This window comes from Rhinopithecus bieti, unplaced genomic scaffold (genome assembly GCF_001698545.2).
Source record: "Rhinopithecus bieti isolate Rb0 unplaced genomic scaffold, ASM169854v2 scaffold_3878, whole genome shotgun sequence".
Lineage (NCBI taxonomy): Eukaryota > Metazoa > Chordata > Mammalia > Primates > Cercopithecidae > Rhinopithecus > Rhinopithecus bieti.
In genome coordinates, this window is record NW_016805059.1 from 2,852,465 (window position 1) to 2,872,399 (window position 19,935).

At 33.3% G+C, this 19,935-nt stretch overlaps 1 protein-coding gene across 1 annotated transcript in view; it reads left to right on the plus strand.

The window, feature by feature from the left end:
- Nucleotides 1-18,884, plus strand: part of MAP9 (microtubule associated protein 9) — a 35,753-nt gene extending 16,869 nt beyond the window's left edge. The window contains 10 exon segments of the mRNA XM_017871026.1: nt 2,316-2,415; nt 4,046-4,293; nt 6,896-6,966; nt 8,499-8,667; nt 11,109-11,270; nt 11,391-11,496; nt 11,499-11,532; nt 11,714-11,745; nt 11,748-11,845; nt 17,295-18,884. Coding sequence (XP_017726515.1) covers nt 2,316-2,415; nt 4,046-4,293; nt 6,896-6,966; nt 8,499-8,667; nt 11,109-11,270; nt 11,391-11,496; nt 11,499-11,532; nt 11,714-11,745; nt 11,748-11,845; nt 17,295-17,417 — 1,143 coding nt within the window. The 3' untranslated portion in view covers nt 17,418-18,884.
- Nucleotides 18,885-19,935: the final 1,051 nt, after the last annotated feature.

Below are 19,935 nucleotides of genomic sequence, written 5' to 3' on the forward strand. Positions count from 1 at the left end.
AATATATATAAATATATAGAGATAATATATATCTATAAATATATACAATTTCTAGGGATCTTCATTTCTTCCTGTAGATTCAGATTACCATTTTGTGCCCTGTCAGTCTTACAAACTTATTTTACATTTCTTGTAATACAGGTTTACTAGTGATGGATTTTTCTCAGTCTTTGCTTTTCTAAAAGTATTTGTCTCATCTTCGTTTTCGAAGGGTGGGTGATGTGATTATATCCTTCTTATCTAATAGTTGCCTCCTTCTACCTCCAGCTCTTTATAGGTTTCCATTTTTATTGGCCTCTCTTGTAATCATTTATTTCATTGTCCTCTCTATATATAATGTGTTGATTTCGTCTGAATGCTTTCAGAAATTTTACTCAAGATTGTGGTTTTTATTTTTAATTACAGCAATTTGACTATATGGTGCCTAAGTCTAGCTTTCTTTATGTTTATTCTGCTTGACGTTTGTTGAGCTTTCCAAACCTATAAGTTGATACTGTCTGTGAAATGGGAAGATTATTTTTTCCCACCCTATTTTTCTCCCTCTCCTTTTGGTACTGTAGTTGCACATGCATTGAAATTTTTACTGTATCTCACTGATCTCTGAGATTCTGTTTATATTTCTTAAATTGTTTTCCTCTTTGTTTTTCAGATTTAATAACTTGTATTACTCAGTCTTCAGGTTTACTGATTGCGGTCCAGAGAATGTATCTTTTATGATTTCAACTTGTATTAAATTGTCCTGTTTTGTTTTAATGGCCCAGCATAAGTGTATGTTGTGAAAGTTCCATTTGCAGTTGCAAAGTATAAGTGTTCTCCAGGTGAATTTTTTATTTCACTTACTGTGGTGTTCGACTTTAGATTTTCCATTGGTATTTTTTCTATTTTTTATATCTCTAATAAAATCCCCCATCTTTTCAGCCATCATGCATATATTTTCCCCGAAGTGCTTGAACATATTTATAATAGCTACTTTAAAGTCCTGTCCGCTAACTGTAAAATGTGAGTCATCTCTGGGTCGCTTCCTATTGACCATTCCCTTTTTTTTGTTTGTTTGTTTTTTTAAATAAGTGCCACCATTTTCTGTTTCTTTATCTTGTGACTTTTGATTGAATACTGGATGTTGTGAATGATATTTTGTAGAGATTCTCGATTCTTTTATGTCCCTCCAAACACATTTTCTAGCAAGCAGATATCATGGCTGGACACAAATTCCCAATCCTGTTTCTCCTGCAATGGATATCAGCTGAAATTTCTGCTTAATTCTTTTCAGTTTCTAGCTTCTACGCTTTTACAGGATCCTCTGAGGTCTCCCTTATGCCCCAAATGGAGGTGATACAGGTTTTTGGTGAATTTCATATGCAGATTTTGTGGTCACTGTCCTCTACTATTTTCCACATACTTATTGGCTGATCTCGTGGTACTAGACTCTATCCTCTGTCCCCTCAAGTCATTCCACCAAGGCTGTAGCCTTCTATTACTTGAGCTGCATAGATTAGAGAATGCCTTCTGGCAAAAAGCTACTAATTTGCAGATCTCCTCAGGTGAAGCTTTGTCTTTCAGGGTAGACTCCAGTGTCTCAGCACCTCTTCCCTTTTCTCAAATGTTTTCTCTCCATTGCTTTTGACATATAATTTCCTTTGTACCCATAAAATATTGCTGGGAAAGAAAATTAAAGGATTTGTACAACAAAGTGGAACTTCTTACATTATAATATCATCACCTTTAGGCTAGATGATTCTATGGAGAAATGTTTACCTTAGATACACAAATAGAATCATTGCATTTCAAATATAATTTTCAGAATTTTGAGGAAAACTCAAGTGCATGCAGTCTATGTGCTTTTCCTATCTAAAATATTTGGAAGTAGCTGCTTACTTGATTTTATTCAATGTTTTCATTTGGATAACTAGTAATATTTGCTTGGAACTAAAGTATTTACCTGTCTTCTTTATGCTTTCCTTCAAAGGATAATTGTAGGAAGAGCTATCAAAATCAAATCTTGGCCTTAAATATTTATAAGAAATGTGATTTTAAAGTAATAGGAGTTTTGAAAATTGGTAAAACAAATAGAGAGGTGGTGGTAGTTAGATAAAGAACTTGAATAACTCTTTTAGTGACCCCTTTTATTGACCAAGACATCAAGGCTTGAAAGTAAAGCATACTCACCTCCACTGGCTTGTCACACTTTGTGTTTCAGCACAAATGACTAATCAGATTTCAGAGTTACGCACTATTTTAATTTGTAGTTTTAATAATGCTATTGTTCCCAAAAATGTTAATTACTAAACTTACATGGGAAATGTATTTTTTTGCAGAAACAGGATTCATGCTTAACAAGTCTATCATCATCACCACTTAAACAAATTCTTGGAGATTGTTTTTCACCAGGACCTGAGGGAAACACGTCTGTAAAAGGTGGTTATATATAATAATTATATCTTATTTGTGAACTCTGTACTACTTAGACTCCTGTTTGTAAGAGAAATAATACTTCCTATAATTACAAGAGAAATGCATGTTTTTATGAGTTTGAGTTTTAATCCTGATCATGTAGTTAACTAACTGTGATTTTGGATGCAGAACTTAATCTCTCAGTGCCTCAATTTCCCTAAGTTATATTATCTGTCTCATAAGGGTCATTGTGAAAATTAAGTGATATAGTGCATTTTAGCCATTAGCCTAGTTCACAGCCCAAGTGGAGTGAGCACCTGAGATAAGCTATCGTTATGTATGTGTTGCTTTGATATTCTGCAGGACAACATAATAGCTAGGTGGAATTTTAAAGTGAGACTAAGCTAGATTTGAATACAGGCACAATTACATAAACAAAGTAGCTAACCTTTCTGACCTTGTATGTTGATCTTTAAAATGGGTAAAATAAGGGTAATCTGCCTTATAGGGTGGTGTAAGAATTAAACATGTAAAGCATTTACAGCAATACCATACTAAGCACTTACTCTGATATGTGAGTTGTGAACATAATTTCTTTTCTTAGTGATATGTAGCTTAATGAAAGCTAAAATACCTAGCTATTTCTAGGTCTGAGATGTGTAATGAACATTTATTAAGTGCTTACTATGTAGCATCATTTTTGTTATTTTACAGATGAGAAAAGTTGAAGTGCAGTGACTTGGGGAAACACACCCAAGGTCAGTGATGGAGCCATAGTTAAATCTTGAGCTCCAAAGTTCTTGTTCTTTTCACTGAATAGATTAACAGCTCCAAAGAATCCAGTAGTGAATTGAGTGATTTTAAGCCCATCTTACCTCAAAAGAAATTCCAAAACATGGTCATAGTGAAACCAACAGAATTAAGACTTTTGATAGTGAAGATTCAGGTTTAGCTAGGAGGTGGATCTTGGTAGAACTGAAAGTTGGTGATCCCATTCCAAAATATGGTAGAATCAGAATAGTAGAAGCAATTCTGTAAGCGCAAAACTGAATCTTCTTATGCCAGAGCTTGAGCCTGTTTCTTGGAGCACAGAGAGGATAAGCAATAGTCTTTATTGCCGCTTATGGCATCAGAGGCAGTACTGCATCTTGGTGAGATGAAACTCACTAGAGTCTGTGTAAAATTGCATTAATTCCTGGTTCTTTCTGCATCTATGCAATTCAACAGTTGTACTACTAGTAACTGTAGTAGCCTAGAGAGGTGTGACACCTTCTTATGCAGCCTGTTGTTCCAGCTAAGAAACTCAGGCTTTAGAGCTGAACAAATATTGTCATCTCACTTGCTTGGTTTGTATGTCAACAAACTCTTTTGACGTGTCTTTGTTTTAGGGTAGTTATTCCATTCTGTTTATTAATATGCTATTTTTCTAAGTACTAGATTTGTTAAGTGCCTCATTAGTTAAGCGTAGACAATTTTTTTTTGTAAATCACTTTTGAAAAAAGTTTATGCAAGTTTAATATGATAGTTTTCTTCATATTTTGCAGGAAAAAAAAAGTTTATAAGTAGTCCTCCTTTAAAAGAAAGCAAATGAATCTGGCATTTACCTTATTAATTCAGAAGGGGGTTTTAATGCTATTACCCTGTCTCAAAATAGATCCAAATGAAGAAATCACTGAAAACCATAATTCCTTGAAATCAGATGAAAATAAAGAGAATTCATTTTCAGCAGACCATGTGACTACTGCATTTGAGAAATCCAAGGAAAGTCAAGTGACTGCTGATGACCTTGAAGAAGAAAAGGCAAAAGCAGAACTGATTATGGATGTTGATAGAACAGTAGATCCACTACTATCTAAATCTCAGAGTATCTTAACATCTACCAGTGCAACAGCGTCTTCAAAGGTATTTGTAAAAATTCATACCTTTCATACTATAGCTTAAAACTTGAAACAGAACTTTAAGAAATTTTATCTTCTGTGTTATATACTTCTGAATTACCAGTGGAAAATTTATCTTTTGATAGTGGTATTATATTGTCACATGGTTCTTACTTAATCCAATAAAATTTAACTTTAAGGAGTTTGTAGTGAATTTAATGAAACCCAGTGTTTAAAATTTATCAGAGGTCTATGATTATAATATACTTTTAAATATCTCAGAAATGCATACTCATAGTGTATATATTTCCATAGGTCTTCACATTTTAAAAATATAACTATCTGGAATAACTTCTGAGATTTTAAATTAGAGTTCTGTTTTTGGATATCACTTTAAAACATGAAACATGTTAATAATTTTAACGAAAATCTTAAATGTTTATCAACATCCGTGCTTCTTTAAAATAGATGGTTATCATCAGGAACATTATTATTATTATTCATATTTGATCCTTTGCCTTTATTTCCTAATTTTCAAAATAATGAGTTGGTGCTCTGGCAACCTCCAGAGGTGATGAAGTTGCTTTTTTTTTTTTTAAATTCATATAAATTTAACGGGTTCAAGTGCTTTTTTGTTACATGGATATATTGTGTAGTAATAAAGTCAGACTTCTAGTATAAACTAAAATATACATTGTATCCATTAAGTAATTTCTCATCCCTCACCTCCCTCTCACCTTTCCTAGTCTCCATTATCTATTATTCCATACTCTATATACATGTGTACACATTATTTAGCTCCCACTTATAAGTGAGAACATGTACCATTTGACTTTCTGTTTATGATTTATTTCACTTAAGGTAATAACCTCCAGTTCCACCCATGTTGTTGTAAAAGACATTTTTTCTGTATGGCTGAATAGTATTCCAGTGTGTATGTGTGTGTGTGTGCGCACATTTTCTTTATCCAATCATATGTTGATGTACACTTAGGTTGATTCCATATCTTTGCTATTGTGACTAGTACTGTGATAAACATATGAGTGCAGGTATCTTTTTTATATAATGATTTCTTTTCCTTTTGGCAGATACTCACAGTGGGGTTGCTGGATTGAATGGTAGTTCTATTTTTAGTTTCTTAAGAAATCCCCATACTATTTTCCATAAAGATTGTACTAATTTATATTCTTACCAAGAGTATAGAAGCATTCCCTTTTCTCTGTGTTCTCACTGACATCTGTTACTTTTTTAACTTTTTAATAATAGATAAATATTCTGACTAGTTTAATATATCTCACTGTGGTTTTGATTTGTGTTTGATGATAAATGATGGTGAGCATTTTTTTTTTTTCATATGTTTCTTGGCCACTTGTATATCTTCTTTTCAAAAAGTCTATTCACGTTTTTTGCCCTCTTTTTAATGGGGTTATTTGTTTTTTGTTGTTGTTGAGGGGAACATTATTATTCTAACCTTAAGAAACAGATATATGATTATGTAGGATTACTTGTTCCTAAACTAAATTGTGTCTGAGTGCTATACTTTAAAAATTTATGGTGTAGCATTTTCAGTCTTTGTTTCTCCTGAATTTGTTATTATCTCTTATAGCTGCAATTAACTAGCAGTTCTGTGTACTTAGTATCAGGGGAAGAAAACAGCGCTAGCTGAAAATCTGTGTTTGAACAATACTTTTATAATATAAAATACAAGTTTTCTTAACATTTATGGAGAAGGTACATTAAGCCATGTGCCAGGTATATCATCCTTAGCTATGTTCCTTAGGAAAAAAACACTACTGACAAGTTAGGGATGTGTTTATATCTGTGCTCTCACTTTACCACTGGCACCCATCAGTCTATGTAAAGTAGAAAAGTTATTCCTTAAAAGAAGAAAGGATATTCTGGAGTTTATAGACAGGATTGTAGAATGTCTAATAGAGGCAATTCTAAACTAGAACAGGCAATTTATATGTAAGAAGTAAGGTTGTGACGTATTTCTTTTGACTGGACCCTTGGCTTCATTCTTATTCTCTACTGAGTGGCCTTTTCTAAACGGGAATATAATCATTCTCCATTAAAGTCTTTTTGTTGGTTTATCACAAGAATTCCATCCAGACTCCTCATCACCACCTAGTGATCTCACATGGTTCTTCTCTGACCACGTCTTCCACTTTTCTCTGCCATTCACTATGCTTCAGCTCCATTCACCTCTCTGTTTTTCAAAGATACCGAGCTCTGTCCCTTCTCAGGCTTTTACCACTTGCTGTTTCTTTCTTTCATAGACCTTCAAGTGGGCCCTTTGCACTCATTATCTGTCTCAGCTCTGATGTCAGCCCCTCAGGACAGCCTTCCCTGATCAACTTCTTCAGCCCCACTCTGGTCATTCTCTGTCACTGTACACTATTTTATCTCCTTCATGAGTCATGTTTGCTTATATATTTATTTTTGGTCAACCGTCTCTAGAATTTAATATTCTTAAGGGCATTTTATTCGCTGATTTGTTCCCAGTGTCTACGTGTTTGACACATAGTAGATGCTTAAAGAATAGTGACTTACTGGCAGTTTGGCTTCTAAGCCTAACAAGGATAGTTGTTATGAATAAATCATCTTTGGCATTTTCTGTTTAATAGAAAACAATTGAAGATAGAAATATAAAGAATAAAAAGTCAACAAATAATAGAGCATCCAGTGCATCTGCCAGGTAAGAAAGTGATCAATATTTGTCATTTATGGGCTTGCATTCTAGCAAAGCTAGTTTTAATTTAACTTTCATAAAGTAAATTTCATTTGGTGTTACTGTGTTTTCTCTTTATTTGCATTTCATAAAATGAAAAGAGTAGTTACTTCATGATAAAACCCCTTGGTTGATGATATTATTTGAAATAAAGTAATTCATAAAAAGTAAGCCTATTACTGGTTGTTCTAGTGCCTGGAATGTTTATGTAATACCTTCGCTCCCCAGGATCGTCCTAGGAATATTTTTCTTCTTTCTTAATGTCAGTGATTAGGGATTCTCTGTGCTCCACACTGCTTCTGGAATAGAGCTTCTTTCTCCTACTTTTCCTGAGACAAGCAATATAAAATGGTAATAAAGCTGAAGTCTAGCAGTGATACTTATTCATTATCAAGTATCGTTGTCTAACATGAGAAATTGTACTGAAAGCCTTCAGAATCTATGAACTAAGTAGGTTTATTAAAATGATTATCTATATAGCTTCATTCACACCAGTGATAATGAATGCCTAACTCATAAGTGCTAATCAAAACCTTCTGAATCTTTTAAATTATCGTTAGTCAAATTATCATTAATCAAGTAAAACAGAGCTAGCAAGCTTTTTCTGTAAATGGCCAGTTCGTGCGCATTTTAGGCACAGTCTATATTGGAACTACTCATTTCTGCCATTTTAACAGGAAAGCAGCCACAGGCAAAACTTAAGTGAATGATTACAGCTATGGTGCCATAAACTTTGTATACTAAAACCGATGGCTGGCCAGATTTTCCCACCAATCCCTGAAATCGATGGTACTATTCTTTCTAATTTTGTATTTGGAATGCTTCATGTAACAAAATGATGAAAGAAAATAAATATTAAAAGAGTGATTATAACCTACTTTATTGTTTTTTCCATGTAACTTGAGAAGTGGTCCATATTTCTTAAAAAGTGTCTAATTACAAATATTTAAATAGAGCAATCATTTTAAAGCCATATAAAGTTATACAATTTAAATTATGTTGAATTATGTCCCCTTCAACATAATTTAATACTCTTCATATACTAAGGCTGTACATTTAACCTACATCATTTTCAAAGTAAATACAATTTGTTAAATTATAATGTAGTTTTCAATTTTTTTTTGAGATGGAGTCTCACTCTGTTGCTCAGGCTGGAGTGTAGTGGCATGGTCTCTGCTCACTGCAACCTCTGCCTCCTGGGCTCAAGCTATCCTCCCACCTCAGCCTCCAGGGTAGCTGCAACTACTGGCGTGCACGACCATGCCGGCTAGTTTTTTGTATTTTTGGTAGAGACAGGGTTTCACCATGTTACCCAGGCTGGTCTGTAACTCCTGAGCTCAAGTCATCCATCCATTTTGGCCTTCCAAAGTGCTGGTATTACAGGTGTGAGCCATCGTGCCTGGCCAGTTTTCAAATATTATATGTGCATATTCTAACAGATCTCTCTTGTACCAAATGCAATTGTAATATTTTATCTTGATTTATTTGGATCTTTTCAGATTAATGACCTCTGAGTTTTTGAAGAAATCTAGTTCTAAAAGGAGAACTCCATCGACAACTACCTCTTCTCACTATTTAGGGACTTTAAAAGTCTTGGACCAAAAACCTTCACAGAAACAGAGCATAGAACCTGATAGAGCAGATAACATAAGGGCAGCTGTTTATCAGGTAAAAAAGGAAAATATTTTTAAGAGGAGAAGGATGATCACTTTCATAAGCCAGCACTGTTTATAAAGAATAAAGTAATCCTGATAGGAAATTAAGGTTTAATACTTAATTTATTGAGAAAGATTTTCCTTATAATACATGAGTAATCCATAGATATTTTACTAAATTACTTGCTTCCATACTTCGCATAACCAATCATAGTTGTTTTTAAAGAAAGAATATGCCATTACAATTTATAGAAATATAACACAAGTCAAAACATTGTAAAGTCTGTATGATTTTCATTTTTTTATTCTTGAAGTTTATATGAACAAAAGGGTTATTATGAACAAAAAGTTAGTAATTTTTCTTTCCTAAGAGATGTTAGGCATACATAAGAAAAAAGATTTTATTAATTTATTCACCAATTCTAAAAAAGATCTTTTTGTCCTTTTTTAAAGTAGAATAGTAACTTTAGAAAATTGTACATGTGAATTTCAGGGAAAATGTTAATATAAAGAATTCTAATTCATTTAAAAATTTTAAATATTTATATAACCTTTTTCTTGGTTTCTCATAGGAGTGTTAGAAAAGAAAATGTTATTTACATGAAATGCACAGAATAAAAAGAATTGAAGTGAAAACTTAAGGATCAAAATGAACGGTATTCTGACATATAGAAGTAAAAATGTTTTGGATTTTTATTTCAGTAAATAATATATAACTTTTCAAAATCAGCTTTTAAATGGTAAAATAACTTGTATATTAAATAATTGATTTCTGGTTTTATTTCTGTTTTACTTTATATATTTTAGTTTGATATAACTGTTTTATATGAAAACAGATTTTAATTTTGTGTATGTATAGGATAGCTTTGTTCCTGCTGATTATGAAGTTATTATTGTTTGTGAGCACCTAATTCACTCTTAAAAGTTGACTTCATTTAGAACTTAGCCAAGAAGGCCAGGCACTGTGGCTCACACCTGTAATCCCAGCACTTTAGGAGACCGAGGCGGACGGGATCCCTTGAGGTCTGGAGTTCAACACCAGCCTGGGCAATGTGGTGAAACCCCATCTCTCCTAAAAATACAAAAATTAGCCAGGCATGGTGGTGGGCACCTGTAATTCCAGCTACTCGGGAGGCTGGGGTGGGAGGATCACTTGAACCCAGGAGGTGGAGGTTGCAGTTAGCTGAGATCGTGCCACTGTACTCCAGCCTAGGTGACAGAGACTGTCTCAAAAAAAAAAAAAAAAGGCGTAAGAAGATAAAGGATCATTAGACACTAGTTAACCTTCAGTTTTCCTCTTTTCTCTCTTGAATTTTACTGTACCACTTAGCCTATTACAATTTATTTTAATATAATTTGTTTAGTACAAATTATCAAGTCCAACCCCTCCCTGAGCTCTTGATTTTTGTATCCTTTCCCATCAACTGGAGGTGAACTTTTGTTCCTTTCTCTTCTGTACTGAGTCACTTCCTCTAACTCCTGCTTAGAATACACTCAGTTGTTTCCTATATTCTAAAGTCAAACTTATGAAAAAAAAACTCCAGTGTGCTGTTCAATACTAAAATAGATTTAGAAGAAAAATATTTTCCAAAGTGAACCGCTCGATAATGCATCAGTAGCGAAGGGAGCCGCCCTCCAGGGGGCGTGCCTGTCTGTTAACCAAGTTCATAGCAGTATGCTGCTGTGGTCAGTGCCATACCCCTTCTCATTTGATCTTCACAGCTCTGTGAGGTAGACAGTACGTTGACTTATAAATTATGTTACCCCAATATTAAGGTTTTATGTCATTTAATATTGAACAATGAAGCAAACATAGAATATTATGGGATTAGATTGAAGGAAGTAAAATAATAACATAACTTGCTATACAGTCTCCAACCTATTTTTCAGTTGGGCACATACTTTCAACATTTGGAATACATTTATATAGTAAGAACTTTATGTTTTGATACTATTCAAAATTAAGATTTAAACCAAAAATCTGCATCTTACTGTATGACTTAGCCAATTTGCCTTACTCTTAGTTTATAAGCCCATAACTTCACTGATTTTTTTCAAATATTTTATTATGAAAATTTTACTATACCACTTAGCCTATTACAGTTTATTTTGACATAATTTGTTTAGTATACTTTCAAAAATAATAGTTGGCATCTTTCTCATTAATAGGTCAATATGTGATAAATGTTTTTAGAAAGGGACATTTTAAAATCAGTGAATAATTCAGATAACATTCTTTGTAAATTAACTTATCTATGCCATTCTAAATGAATTACTTTGAAAGTTAATTTCTAAGTACAATGAATATCAGAGGATTAAAGATAAATGTATATGTGTATATTTATATCTAGCCATATTTGTCTAATATTTACATCTAGCCATATTTGTCTCTCTCTATATATATATGTATGTATGTATATCAGTATATCAGTCTATTATTTTTTTCCAATGTAGAAAAGAGCTGCTAAAAGAGAAGAAGCATTAGCATCATTTGAGGCCTGGAAGGCTATGAAAGAAAAGGAAGCAAAGAAAATAGCTGCCAAAAAGAGGCTTGAAGAAAAAAACAAGAAGAAAATTGAAGAAGAAAATGCTGCGAGAAAAGGAGAAGCACTGCGGGTATTCGGGAGTTTTGCACATCTTAATTATTTTAAAACATTTGAAATTCAAATTAATGATTAACGTATTTTTCTTTATTTTCAAATATTCACAGTAAGAAAATTATTCTGAACTTTTCAGGCTTTTGAAAATGGAAAGAGAAAAGATGGAATATCTTAAAGAGAAAATAGAAAGGAGAGAGAATACGAAAGAGCAAAGAAACAGAAAGAGGAGGAAACTGTTGCTGAGAAAAGAAAGATAATTTAACTGCTGTTGAGAAATGGTAATCCCAAATCATACATATTTTGACATAGTTTAAATTAATAACACTTCCGAATTTTATAAAATTTATTTACTTGAAATTTACTAATGCATTTCACTTTCGTTACTGTCAAAGATGTACTAGGGAATCTTTATTATGTATTTTCCTTTAACTCTCCAGTGTTGTATACTATCCTCTATAGGAATGAGAAAAAGGAAGCTTTTTTCAAGCAAAAGGAAAAGAAAAAATAAATGAGAAAAGAAAGGAAGAACTGAAAAGAGCTGAGAAAAAAGATAAAGATAAACAAGCTATTGATGAATATGAAAAATGGCTGGTAGGTATTATTTGTCAATGCGCTTGAGTCTTTTTCATCTACCCTTTGTGTCTTTTCTGTCCCTAATTCTAATTCTATTTGCTCCAGAACTACTGATCATTTTTACCTGGAATCTGCTTTGTTGAATTCAAGATCTCCTCCTGCATATAGCATATTTTCTTTGATTTAGTCATTTCTATTAATGTTTCTACTATTCGCTCAAACGCCCAGGCTTAAAACTTGTTAAAGTCTTCTTCCTTACCTGCATCCCCACATTTACCATTTACTATTGATGCCCATTCTTCCTTTGCTGTGATTCTCACATCTAACATCATAGAAAGAAGACAAGTATACTATCGGGGGTGCTACTTGGTGGAACTTGGTCGTGACAAAAAGTAACACTGAATTTAATAGTGAGAAAATTCTTCCATCTTTTATTCTCTTTTGATATTTCTGATGACCTCAAGGAGAATCTCTTATTTAGGTGTTTTTAATGAGAGAGCAGGTTTGAGATTTAGGAGGAGCAATAGCTAGCTGAACCAGATGTATGTATATATTTGATTTCACTTTACTTATCTTTATAAAAGTTACCTTTTGTTGATGTCAAGCAAAATGTTATTTTCCATTTTAGAATGTCAATATAAATATGCATTTTTGTCAATTTTTATATAAGTAATACATTATGAATAAATACATAAGTAGGTAACACATTCATATGAATAGCTAACATATTCATGTGATTCAGCAACCAAAAAGTATAACATTTTTGCACTGGAAGTCTGTCCAGTCAGGTTTCTTATCAAACTTTAAAACAACTCATACCAATCAACTAGTTAAAAAAAATCATGCAGGTTATTTTTGATTTGCATTTCTCTGGTTAGAATTGAGCTCGAATATCTTTTCATTTGTATACAAGCCATTTATCTATTATTTTCTCTGTAAATTGTCATTTCATAGACTTTGTACACTTTTCTGTTAGATTGTTGGGTTTTTTTCTTACTGATTTCTAGAATCTTTTGTTTTGTACTAAGGAAATTAGCCTATCATTTTTTTATATGAGTCTCAAATATTTTTCCCCACCATACTGTTGGTTTCCCAACTTTCCTTATAGTATTTTATGCCATGAAGAATTTAAATTTTAGGTGTCAAATTTATCAGTCTTTTTTTTTTTTTTTTTGGCTATTGATTTTCAAGCATAGTTGAAAAGACCTCCACAATTTGAGGTTAAACAAAATTCTCTTATTTTTCTTCTAACAACTTTGTGACTTTAATACCTTAATGTTTTAACATTTGTTCTACTTAGAATTTACCCTGATAATGGTGGGAAATATGATTTTAACTTTAGTTTTTCCAAATGTATCCTTTATAAAGTAGCCCATTTTTACCCATTGATTTGAGGTGCTGCTTTTATTATATGATACCTTCTCATATTTTTGGGTCTGTTTCTTAACTTTCTGTTCCATTGATCAGTCTTGTGATTCCAGTGCCACACTTCATTATTAGGCTTGATGTTTCTAAATATCTGCTTGGATTCATCTCCCTTTATAGTTCCTCTTTCACAGTCTTTTTGACCAGTCTTGTTTATTTTTTTTCCATAAACTTAAGAATCTGCAGTAGTTAGAAAGGCACATCAGACATCATTTAAAAACGAGCTATTTAAAGATAGGATAAAAAGATAAAACAATAATAAACTTAAGAAACATGCCAGACCAACAAAGAAAATTGTAGAACTCTCCTGAACAACACAAATGAAGACTTGAGAAAATGGATCAGAATTGCCCGTGCAGAGAAACACACTTGTAATGATGTTATAAAGATGTCAGCTCTCCCTGAAGTAATTTAATGCACTCGTAACAAAAGCCAACAGGATGTACTCTGTGTGTTGACTGTAGCACTGCTATATGCTAATTCTGTGCAGAGAAATAATAATAAGGTGATCAAAATTGGTTCCGTTTTGAATGAACAAGGTAATGTTTCATGATGATTTCCTGAAGTTAAACTTTTAAATAAAGCTATGTTCCAAAAAACATTTTAAAGTCCACTTATATTAAGAAGATATATACTGACCGCTGGAATCAATTAGGGAAATTAACTGTAAATGTTTCAGTTTTCCATTTTAATTCTGTATTTTCATGAAAATGAAATAGAATTTCCTTAATAAGTCACATTTAGGTACACTATTTTAATTATAGTACTTAATTACATTATCATTCTCATCAGTCCTCTGAAGAACAAGAATTCCTTAAAGACCAAAGACAAAATAACATGATATCTAGTAAAATGTCTGCAAATATAGTACACCTATAAACACATAAATATACATGTTACAGATCCATTCTGCTTCTTACCAAATTCTTACTGAAATTTGTTTGCAGATAGAATAGAAAAGTTGTCCCTATATCGAAGTCTAATGACTTCAATTTTCATGTAAAATAACATCTCAAGCTTTTTATATACAAACTAGTTTGCACAGTAAGCATTTGGTGCATAGTTGTTTTAGGGGAAATATTATAGCCAAAGATCAGGTAAGACTAAAATATTTTTCTTGCCAATTCCCAGCTTAATTCATCATTACCTTTAGTAAGAAAATGAGCAAAAAGCTCAGTTTTCCACAGGTGAATGTCAGAAGGACTTTTTAACAAGATTCTTTTAATTACTATCAAGGTAGTAACTATTGATTCTTGTGAATTGATATTACAGTTAATATAATTGTCTATTTGCTACCCTGACTTTACAGCTCCCTGCTAGTAAGGTGAAGCATATTTCAAGTTACTGTGCCCCCATGTTAAGTGGAATTAGAAAAAGAGATTTATTCAGTCAATCTCTGTGGACACAGTCTGGTCACTGCTTTTCTTCCGCCTAGCTAGATGGTCTGCCTCTCTCTAAAATATTAAAATGATTGAAGATGATCTAATTACAGCTTTGGTTTTCACAATTAAAATTCTGAAAGGAAGTTCCCTCTTTGCCGTAATAGAAATAGCAAGCAAACAAACATGCAAACATTCTTATGACATGGAACAAGGATATGGATGTTAAGACTGAGAAGAAAACAAACCTCCCACTTAACTTTGTTATATGTGAATGGAAACCTTGTACTGTATTGCCATATTATTCTTGTGGCACTTATATATATACTGATGAAAAGATGCATACATACCTAATCATTTTCCATAATGCCTCTCCTCCCAAGCCATCAACCTGCAGAGGCAGGTTTCACTGAGGGTTTTCCTGCTCCTTGAGGAATATGAGAAAAATACCATGATGAAGAAACCACCAAACCTTATAGTGTTAGCAGAGACGTAAAGAAATAGACAATCCAATTGGTAAGATGAAAAGACCAGATCCTACTAATATTTCAAGTATACCTAGATAAATATTTAGATTTCGTACTAATATGCAGATACTCAGTTACTTCTTTGACGGGAGGACGTGCAGGGAAATGAAATGATTCTCAAATTCATCTGTAGAATAAAAATATGGGAGATAATATTTTGAGAATAATGTGAAGTAGGACTATCCCTATCAAGCAATAAAATATAAATTTGCCATTCCACTTCTGTGAATCATCATTCTTTCTACTGTTCTGAATTATTCCCGTCATGTTCCAGGATATATAATCTTCAAGAAAAATACACTCTTTGAACTCTGCATTTCCCTCTGTCTATGGCCCCACTTTTGTCTGCTTTTCTTTATAGTGAAACATCTAGAAAGTTTTGCTTATGCTTCCTTAGTTCCTCATATCTTTTTCATTCACTTCCCACTTCAGTTTTGTCTTTGTCCTCATCACTACACCAAAATCACACTTTGAAAGTTACAGGTTTGCATCTATACGGTCTATTGTGTGTTTCTGTCCTGTTTCAGAATATCTCAGCATTCTACACTGTTCATTTCTTCCTCCTACAGCTGTCAACTCCTTTGGCTGTCATGCTCCCCTGATGTTCTCCTCACTTCTCTGCCTGGCTTCTGTGTCATTCGTTGAATTGTTTTACCTAAGTTCTGCGTGTTACCACGGCTTGCCAAGGCCCATATGATCTTAGTCCTCATCCATCTCTTTCTCACCTTGTGCCCCATTTTCATTTCTTGTCTCCTGCCTCCTGGCAAGCCTTAGTCGCAGTAGATCTTTTTTGTTTCCTCCCACATCACATTTTTTTTCCCACTCTCAGAGCCCTCACTACTACTGTTTGCTTTGCTTGCAAAGCTCTTCCCCAATATTTGTCACGAGTGGCTTCTCTTATCCATCATTTCACACTTCAAAGGGACTTTCCCTGAGTCCATTTTTTGTTAAAAGTAAATACTCTTTTCTGTTCCTTCTCATAGTTTTAAAACATGTTTCCTAGAAATTGACACAACTTGGAATTATCAGTTGTTTATTTTCTTGTTTGTTTCTGTCCATTTTGAAAGTTGCCTGGGGACAGAGACAATATCTGTGTGTTGGGATTTTTAAAAAATCTTTTATTTGCAATTGACACATAAAAAGTGTACATATTTATGCGATATAGTGTGATGTTTCCACCTATGTATACATTGCATAACGATCAAAAATGACTCACAAAGGTAGGCAAAATGTTTGATGCAAAGATAACATTAATATTTTTATATGAAAGTACACAAATTGCTAAAAATTAAAGGCACTGATACCATACATTTAAATGGGTCAAATAATTGAGCAGAAAATTTACAAAAGGGCTAAAGAAACGTTTGAAAATGTGCTCAAGTTCAATAATAAAGAAACATGAGGCAGATTTTTTTAACTATTTGTAAAAAATTTGAAGTATCTCATACTGTCATGACATATTAAAACTTTGCACCCAGTATATTTACTTCTGAGAATTTGTTCTCACAAAGTCATCACCAACTTATAATAGTTATTATCTTTGAGTCATAATAGTAGGTCTTTTTTTCTATTTTATACAATTCTTTTTTAATGTTCTCACTTTTATAGTTTAAAAAATTAAGTGATATTAATACCTGTTGATGTACTTACAAATTGGCATGTTTCCTAGCTATTTTTTTTCTTGTTTCCATTTTTTGTTTGCTTTTTTGAGACAGGGTCTCACTCTGTTGCCCAGGCTGGAGTGCAGCAGTGCAATCTTGGCTCACTGCAACCTCCACCTCCCTGGCTCAAGCAATCTTCCCACCTTAGCCTCCTAAGTAGATGAGACTATAGGTGTGTGCCACCACACCTGGCTAATTTTTGTATTGTTTTGTAGAGATGATGTTTCACCATGTTTCCCAGGCTGGTCTCAAACTCCCAGGCTCAAACGATCCACCCACCTCAGTCTCCTCAAGTGCTGGGATTACTGTTGTGAGCCACCATGCCCGGCCCTACCTGTTATTTCTTTATGATCTGTTAAACTAGGAAGTGATACATAAATATCCTATAATGGATTATTTTCTTCAGCAAGCAACCTGATTTGAAAATAATATTCATATATGTATATAAATTTATAGTGTTCTATTTTCTCTTTAGGAAAATAAGGAAAGGCAAGAAAGAATTGAACGAAAACAGAAGAAACGTCATTCCTTTCTTGAAAGTGAGGCACTTCCTCCGTGGAGCCCTCCAAGCAGAACTGTGTTCACAAAAGTGTTTTGATAATTCTAGTTCTTACATTATTTAGTTGTTTATCAGTTTGCCAATATTTGCCATAGATTTAAAAACATTCAATTATTTATAGTTAGAGGAATATATTTTAACTAAATGCCAGACACTCCTGCTGACAATGAGAGAGATACTTTGGAGTGTAATCAGTGAAAGCATTTTTTTGAACTGTAGATAAATTGCCTCAAATGAAAATCTAATAATCAGATTGTTTTTACCATTAAGATACATAAAGTTTTATCATGTCCTGATAATTCTTATAGTGGAGTGATTCATGATCTTTTTCATTAAGCTCTGTGTGTTAAGTATATTTAATTACAGTAATAGAAATTATTCCATTTGTGGATGATTGTGAATCTAGATTCAGGTTTTTAAATGAATGGTCGCTGGAAAGTGCACATATATTATTTCTTCTGAAACTGATGTTTAGCTCAAAGCAGTTGCATTTATACTGTGCAAGTTAGAATTTTGATCAGTTGAGGCAGTAGTTCAGTAGAACTCTAATCATCAAGGCTTTTTATTTAAGAACTGCCTTATGTACTTTATCTGTTCCAGGCTTATGTGATACTCGTAGGCACTTTATAATGAGTCCACCTCTGAAATTTTTCTTTTTGAATTCTATCTCACTGTATTATTTCAGTGATATCAAAAGACATCAATGTCACAGTAGTGATATACTTATGTATTAGTTATGGAAATTCCACAGGAGTTCAAGGTCATTATCACTATAATTATTTTCCAGACTAAAGCCATAAAGGTGATTTAGGCAATTATTGTCATCTTAGCTAGTCCAGTTTTATAGCTTATATTCCGAAGACACAGCTGTATGGGAAGGTAAATATGTTGACAATGTCCACAAAGCCTTTATTTATTTATTTATTTATTTATTTGATCTCTGCATGTCCTTGTAGTAATTGGTCTCATACTTGACCTGGTCATCTGGTTTAAGACAGACCAAGTGTATGCTCTCGGAGTTGAAATGCAGCATTAGTCACTAATGCAATGCAGAGATGATAGATGAGAATACACAGTTCCTATTTATTGAGCATCTAATATATAATCTGTACTGTATCTTTACAAATGTATTTAACATCTTTACAACAACTTTTCAGGGTAGGTGTTATTAGCTTCATCTTACAGATAAAAATACTGATGCTCAGATAAACCAAGTAATTTGCCGTCCATCTGAAGTGTGCCTGAATTGGGATCAAATGGGATTCAGTCTGTCTGACTGAATCTGCCTCCTTCTGAAATCTCTGTGCTCTTTTTCACACTTCTCTGTAGCCTCAGAGACAGCTAAGTTCTGTCAAGACCTCTGCATAGTATCAACGTTACAAACACGTTTTAACTTTTAGAGCCTAAAATCGTGTATTGTTATCCAAACATGATCTTTCTCTATAGAAATAGCTGCTTGTTGTTAGAGATAGTGGACATCATTAACTCTATCAAGTGAAATAAAAATCCGTAAGATTTCATGAGTTACTCAGGCATCTTATAACTACTATCAGAATATCAGAAACCTCAGCACGTTATGTGACAAAGGATTTGAGAAGGTCACTCCAGACGTTTCACACACTGAGCATCAGCCTTCTTGCTGCATTGCATGTGCAAGATAAGATGTCATAGGCGGCTTTGTAAGATTGTATCAGTGCTGTAGACAATTAAGAGAAATTTCATAGATAAAACTAGAACCCTTTCTATATGGTCAGAACTATAATACTTTATGAAATTGATCTGATTATCAGCAATATGTAGTATCAGCATGGAACTTAGGACCTCTCTTACTCATTCCTCTGTCCCCCATAGTTCCAAACACAGTGCCTGCCAAAATAGATTTAGTGTTTATTGTATTATCTATTTAGAGCTAAAAGATTTACAAATTCCAAGGAAATAAAAGGAGAAAATTGAAAAGGTACAGCTACTTTTGGGGATGTGAGATCATGAATGTGTATCTTACAGATTTCACATTAATTATTTACTTTCCAATTATTTTCTTCTATATTATCATATTTAGTGGCTAACCGTTACTACCTCTTAGGTTGTTGTGAGAACTGAATTAATTAATGTAAAGTATTTGACACATCATAAGGATTTAAAGGTTCATTGTTGTCATTATTGATTTACTGCCATGAGCCCTACGTTTCCCCATTTCATGAGTGTAAGAACATTAACATAGATAGGGTTAATAATGGTTATTTGACATTACACATTTTTAGCAAGAAGAAATTTCTGTCTTGTTGGCCAGTCCAGGCTGTATCACTCAAAAAAAATACAGAGATTACATTTATTGATTTGTGTATGTTGAACCAGCCTCATCCCAGGGATGAAGCCCACTTGATCATGGTGGATAAGGTTTTTGATGTGCTGCTGGATTCGGTTTGCCAGTATTTTATTGAGAATTTTTACATCGATGTTCATCAGGGATATTGGTCTAAAATTCTCTTTTTTTGTTGTGTCTCTGCCAGGCTTTGGTATCAGGATGATGTTGGCCTCATAAAATGAGTTAGTCGTT